At 38.6% G+C, this 7,103-nt stretch overlaps 1 protein-coding gene across 1 annotated transcript; it reads left to right on the forward strand.

Moving 5' to 3' along the window:
• The first annotated feature begins 1,022 nt into the window (after positions 1-1,022).
• On the forward strand, positions 1,023-6,903 carry mbip (MAP3K12 binding inhibitory protein 1). The gene is made up of 9 exons (XM_076108433.1): positions 1,023-1,164; positions 1,834-1,950; positions 2,167-2,376; positions 2,944-3,040; positions 3,400-3,465; positions 3,926-4,084; positions 4,295-4,392; positions 6,457-6,495; positions 6,581-6,903. The coding sequence occupies exons 1-9, from the start codon at positions 1,045-1,047 to the stop codon at positions 6,686-6,688; spliced, it is 1,014 nt and encodes a 337-aa protein (XP_075964548.1). The 5' UTR covers positions 1,023-1,044; the 3' UTR covers positions 6,689-6,903.
• The last annotated feature ends 200 nt before the right edge of the window (positions 6,904-7,103 follow it).

The following is a 7,103-nucleotide window of genomic DNA, read 5'->3' on the forward strand; positions in this document are numbered from 1 at the left end:
TGCGATCTATACGAGCCATGTACCAGTGAGCCTTTTTTAAGCTCTTAATGAGAACAAAGTGGCATTATTCTGCTGAAGCCTCTCCTAATAATATCATCATTTCCTGCAATATCCTGCATTTATTTTTATTTCTATTTTTTAAGACCAAGCAAATCTAATTTATTAATGTCGGTCAATTCATACGTGGGAGAGTTTACTTGCATTTAATGCAGTAAAAGCTAAATTTAAAACCGTGAATGAAATAAAATATGATAAACAAATTCAGAGGCAATACACATGTAAAAATGAAAAAAGAGACAGAAACTGAAGAAGAAAAAAAGGAACTAAAAACAAATAAAAGTGATAAACATGAATTTGATAATAGGAATTTAAGCTTACTCTTTAAGGTGGTCAGAAATAAGACACAACTTTGATTCTCTGGTGATTTGTTCCATGTGGTGCTATATCAATAGTACTAATCGAATCTATTGTAATATATGTTACAGCAACACCTGTGCATTAAGGAATAATTTTATGTTTGATCTTTAATTACATTTTGCTGTTAATATTTCAAGTGTGAAGTATTTTAACACTTAAACTTCTCCATAAGGATATTCTGTCTGCAGGCTTGCATCAATATCTTTCCATAGTACAACATTAAATAACCATGACATATTTTACACTAAATAAGTAAAAAATAAAGATATTAAAAGTGAGCATTCCTATTAACAATTGTAAAGAAACATTTGCAGATAAAGCCAATTATAGAAACAGAAATAATAAATAAATAAAGATTAAAAGATTAAGACCCACGCCGAAAAGAGACAAATATAATGTAATGAATTACTATTAAACCGCATTATATGAAACTAAATATAAAGTAATAAGTGGTATACTCTATTCAATTCTGAACAACTGCCCACACATCAGCGGTTGTGTTAGTGCACGCATGCGTGTGAGCGCGCGCGCGTGCAGCCTCTCCTGCGCTCACGCGGTCTCACTCCAACCAATCAGCGGGCAGTATTGTGCAGCCGGTACAAGAGCTTCTCCGGCCGTAGCACTGCAATGGCGGAGACAATGAAGCTGAGTAGAAACCACGCTCCTCCTAATGAATCCAGAAAATTGTCTAGTTACAGGGACTGCATGTGTGCGATATTGACGCTGTTGTCAGACTTCGGGAAAGAGGTTGGTTGACATCGTTTGAGCCCGAAGTAGCACCGAGAGACGTTTCTTTCCGTTCGTGTAGTTAATGAGCTAGCTACATGCTAATGTTTTTAGCATCCCAGTGTAGCAGCACTGCTTAGGTGATGAACAGTCATTTTGAGCGACTGCTCATAGCGGGTTTAAGACATAGATGAGAGCACCAATTTAAGAAAGATCACTTCAACTCTATTGTCATTGTCACATACATAGCGTTTCCCTTCTCATCCCTGCAACCCGTATTCAACATGTGAGCTATATAAATAATGTGCATGTGGTTTGCACATCTGGTGGAATTAATCAGTACATATGTGATCTATATTCCAGTTCTTTCCCTTTTAATCAAGAATAACAATAGGAACACAGCAAATATGTTTTTTTCAAATTGTTTTGTCTTACTAAACAGTCCACAACCCAAATGTATTAAATTTAAAATGATATAGCAGAAATAACATACAACTTAATACTGCACATTGAAAAAGCTGGTACCAGTATTTAACCCTAATTCTAATGGATTAACAAAATAGCTGCTGGTTTATTATCAGCTCGACTAATCAACTAAGTAACCTATAATTATGTTAAACACTGAATCTGCTTTACACTAATGTCTAGGGCAGTGTAGCCTTAATTTGTGTTTTGTTTTTTTAAATCAAGCTCAAATTAAGTGACGCTGCTCTGAGAGTAGAAGTCAGCATCGATGCTGTGGATCTACCGTCATCTCCAGATGCTCACGTGTACAACTGTTTGCAGGAGCATGTCACTCAATTACAGGTAAAGTGGCCACATTTTGTTAAATTGCATGATTTCCCCGTGGTAACACTAAAAGGTTTTGCTGAATTACTTTTGAATTGATGACCAATACATCATTATTTATGAAGGCACACGTCTTTTTTTTAAATGTATCATACCATGTAATGCTTGTTAGTAGGGTTCATTTAATTTTGTGCTTTGATGCAATATTTTTTTCTGCCCCAACTGTTAAAATAGGCCGTATCAGAAAGCTTAAAGACACTGGTGGAGGCTCACCGCGATACATTATCTGCAAAAGACAACACATCGGTTGGCGCTGTCACCTCATCGTCACTCAAAGAGCAGTCGACTGCGCCGTCTGAGCACCGTCCTCCAAGCCCAGAGGATGCAGAGAGCAAGACGGCGGCGGATGATGTCATGGTTCAGATCAGAGCCAGGAAGTCAGAAGTTAGTCTCCGTCAGCAGATCTGTCAGCTGTTCTGGCAGTGACATGTTTAGTGCCCTCTCTTAGTCTCTGTCAAGCAAATGAATAATCATAAGTAATTGCTTGACGTGCCGCAGTGAAGCAAATGTTTGATGGAGATCTGATAAGCCGAATTCAGCAGAGAATAAGGGGTCCTTCAGTGCTGTGGTTGGGTAGAGCAGACCACATTGCTGGAGGGCTTTGAGAGAGGGCCAGGTCCTTGATGGATTATGAAGTGGATGCTCATTACTCTGAGATTGCATGTGGATGAAGGACAAGAGGCCCCATTCTGTTGTGCATTTATTTTGGTAGCCAAGCAAACAGTATTCATATTCCATCATGTGATGATGGCAAGCGGTTCAACTTTTTTGGCTACCTGGAGTAATTCCCCACTACATTTCTCATTCCATGTAATGCAAATTACCGTTTGCCCCGGATCATTACACTTACCGAGGCAAAAGAAAAAACCTCATCGCATTCTTGACACCTATCAATAGCTCATCCATCCTTTGCGTCTCATTATCTGTGTTGTCTCTCCTTTGTAACCCTAGATTGAGCGAAGAATATCTGCATTTATGGAACGCAAGCAAATGGAGATCAATGAAAACAATGTACGCGAATTTTGCAACGTGATCGACTGCAATCAGGGTGAGAATTGGAAAGAGGTTGGTGGTGGTGGGGGGGGGGGGGGGGGGGGGCAGGGTGGAGAGGGAGCCTGCACACAGATTGCCAATGTTTGGGAGAGAGCTGATTTCCACAGGCGAGAGGTCAGGCTGAACCGCTCCAAGAGTGGGGCTGAAGTAGCTAACGCACTCGGCCTTAAAACACAACCAGCTAAGTCCAGAAAAACATGAGACAGAGATTTATTTTTTTAAATTCAAAGCCTGTTTGAGACACACTAATGGTAATACAAATGTAAGCAATGTATATAAAATGTTTATCACTTTTGTTTACATTTTTATTGACATTCTGAAAAATATTTTTTGATTACTTTTTCTCTTCTGTAGAAAACAGCTGTGCCAGAACAGAGGCCGTTTTCACTCCATATCCAGGTTTTAAAAGCCACGTGAAAGGTAAACAAAAATATATTCGCCACAAATGTCAATGTGACAGTTCCTAACAGCTTTATTTTTACAAACTGTCACCATAACTTTTGAAATTTCACACATTGTTTTGAAATAGTCATAGGTCCATAATCCTTAAAATCTTGTAAAAAAATTAATTAAAAAAAGGGACTTGACAAATAATAAGAAATGTTTATTATTTTTGGTTTGATACATATAATTAAGTTTATATGTCACTCTCCAGTACCTTACATGTATTATGACAATGTGTTTTTGAGTCCGCTTGATGCAAGAACTCATCAAACATATTTAATATTTAAAGCACCAACAGATTTATCAAAATAATCTAAACTGCTAACAAATGTCAAGGATTTTGTGAGAGCCCCTTGTACATGGCCACCGCACTGTTAACTCGTCTCTGGTTAATATTATTAATTCTGTTCACGTGTTGTGTTCCTTGACCGGCTAGTTACACGGGTTGTAAACACTTACGGGCCCCAGACACGTAGTGGGGGAGGCCAAGGAGAGGCTGGGGAGCAGCTGAGGTTGCCGATGGAAAGAGACTGTGGAAATGCAGCCATAGAAGAACGACTTCACAACATCGAGACTCACCTGAAACTCCCAACAGGTCAGAGAAGGACAAACACGCACTGTGTCTCACTGTATGTTATGTTTTAAGTGTCACACATTACAGATACTCTTTAAAGTTGTTGTTTTTGACCCTACCTCTCTTTTACACGTCGACATCCCTTACTTGTATTCCTCTACTACACTTGTTGATTTTGCCATGTGACATGATCAATATTCAAACCCTTTTCAACAAGTGTTTATTCTTTAGCTGGCCCAGTCCCATTGAGTGTCTACCAGAGACTGAAGAAGCTGGAGGATCGTATCTTGGAGTTAGAGGGACTCTCACCAGAGTACTTTCAGTCCACGGTGAGTCTTGGCTTTGAAATGGACACAGGAAAGGCACTTGATAATTATTAGTCAGCGTTCATACGAAGGCCTTTTGTGCTAGTGGGCTATTTATGATTTTCTGTTTGACTTGTTTAGCACACATAATCAAGTTACTGGAAGTCACAGGTATACTCTTCTTCTACATACATTGGAACTCTGATTATTTTGGCAGCCAGACTTTTAACAGTCAATAGACCTCTTACATTACATTGATGGCAGACACATGCTCAATGAACGTGTGTGTAAAACGTGGTCAGATTAAATCACTCCACAGTGCATTGACTAGATAGTTAATTGATTCCTGCTTTTTGAAGTTTTAGAGGTATATTTTCCCAGTCCGTTACACATTTATAGGGATTTAACATAACTTATTATCTTTAATATCTTGTGTATTGCAGAACTACCTGTACTGCCATACAGCGGTCATATTCTTGAGTTCTACACAATATGTAGAATGCTCTGATAAAAACTCTCCAGTTACTGCTAGTCGATTTGAAGAAAATGAAATAACTCCATATCAACTTTGTGATGTTATGGTTGCCCATTGGTGCTTTCACTAAATATTTACACAATGAGTTTCTTGATAAAATATCATCAGTATTGTGGATACAGTAACTAAGTGGGAAAAGACACATAATTCAACAGCTACAACAGACTGGTGAGTTCAGAAAAGTGAAATGCAGCCTTTAAAACCAGGAAGAGACAAAACTAATGGTTAAAACAAATCAACAAGGTACCTGTAAGTTTGTTCAGGTCCCTCTTGTTTCTGTTACTTTGAGAGAACCACAGAATTTAGCATTCAGAATTCATCCATTTCACACACTGTCAGTCACTTTGGCATTTAATGTGTAGGATGCCTGAATTAGCATGTAGAATATTGGTTTGCTGTAGGCAAAATCATTTCAAAATGAAATCTACTTACTGAGAGGAGTTTGTCGCTGATGCTAATGGAGTTTCCTCTTATATGCCCCGATACTTCAACACGTTTCCCTCCTCGAGTTGCACTTAAAGCTGATTTGAATCAAAAATGCAACGCTCGCGGTTAGATTTACCCAAACTTTTAGGTCACTGCAGAAAGCTCACTCGAGAAATGACTTGTTTTTACTACACCGTGGTTTTTAGGAAAGCACAGACTCAAAACATGGCAGAAAGTAATACAGCAGACTTCGTATACAACCCGACAGACTTCAGCAGAGAAAGACAGACTCTTAATTCCCTATCTTGACGATGTCTGTCCAGCGTGTGTTTAGTTATGTGAGTAAGTGTGCTTTAAGATGCTGCATGTCTCTTCACACTGGCGTCTCAGCACAGCATGCTGCTTCTGTGAGGATGCTGCTCTCCATCTGCTTTTGACTCACTGCATGCTTGTGTGAGCAGAGCAAGAGATGTCGAGTGTCTTTGAATAAACTGATGGAGTCTTTTATATTCGGAGTACCACTTTTTTTTCTGGCAATTTCTGAAAATACTGTAGTTTGGTGTTTGCTGAAGAGCCGTACACGGTTTGCCCAATATTTCAGGATCAACAATTTAACACTGAACAGTTAAGGAAGTTCCTCGACACTTTTTGCAACAAATTAAAAATAAACAATTCCACAAGGTTTTAAAGTTGAAAGTAAAACCACATTTCTTAGAGCAGGTATTGTATCCGAGGCATCCCCTGTTCAACTCTGACAGAAGACATTTGTAAGATGATGTACCCATGTTATTTCAATTCCCATGTTAAACATCTCCAGCTATTGTCAAAATATCCAAAACAAGCAGATTAACATTAAAAATAACCTCACACTTTAATGAATACATATTGTATACGTTGTCTGCTGTTCACCTCTTTGTATTTCATTTAGTGGATATTAGGAAATTCCAAACCCACATTGTTGTTTTAAAAACATCTTTCCATTGTGTCTCCGTCTCCTTTCAGTCCTTGAGGCAAAGTAAGAACGGGAACAGACCAGTACCTCAGTACGCTTCTCAAAGCTCGAGACAGTTTAGACATTTTACTAATTTAATAGGTCTAACGTGTACTTGTGTTTTTGTTTTTTGTAGGGTCACCTCCACAAACGACAAAAGACATCCCCTGCTCAGGTTAGTAGCTGCTTTGTTTCCTTTCACTGAACATTGTAAGTCGAGGTTAATCGATTGATCAGTTTTTACTCACTTTGTCCTACAGGCCTGCAGTCTTACTGAGCTGGACGAGAAGATCAGTGCAGTGAAAGCAGCACTACTGAAGAGGGTGAATGAATTCGGGCCGGGATATGGAACAGAGTGTCCGCTGTAACAACACTCCAAACACACTGTATATTAATGCATTGTTGGTTTCTTTTTGTGTTCCTGACTTCTTCATTAGTACCGTTCTCACAGTATGCAATCAAAAACACAAACATTTAATATGAGCTTCATTTCATGGGCAAAACAATGTATTACTCAAAGTAGCTTTGTAGTTAACTGAGATGTATTTGTGACTTTAAATAAAGATGTTTTTTCCTTGGAAAACTGGACCTGTAACTTAATCATGAGCCTAAAGCTACTATAAGGAACTTTCATTTTGTGTTGAGTTTGGCGCTCCCTGTGAACAAAAGTGTGAGTGTTTCCAAGAACCAGATTCCCTTTGGAAAACCTCATTTTACTGCACTTTACTACAAAAGTCCTAGTACGTCATTAAAACGTTATCGTATAGTTTACAACAAAAAGTC

The sequence above is a fragment of the Anarhichas minor genome, unplaced genomic scaffold (assembly GCF_050575085.1).
Source record: "Anarhichas minor isolate MPS153535 unplaced genomic scaffold, ASM5057508v1 ptg000040l, whole genome shotgun sequence".
Taxonomy (NCBI): domain Eukaryota; kingdom Metazoa; phylum Chordata; class Actinopteri; order Perciformes; family Anarhichadidae; genus Anarhichas; species Anarhichas minor.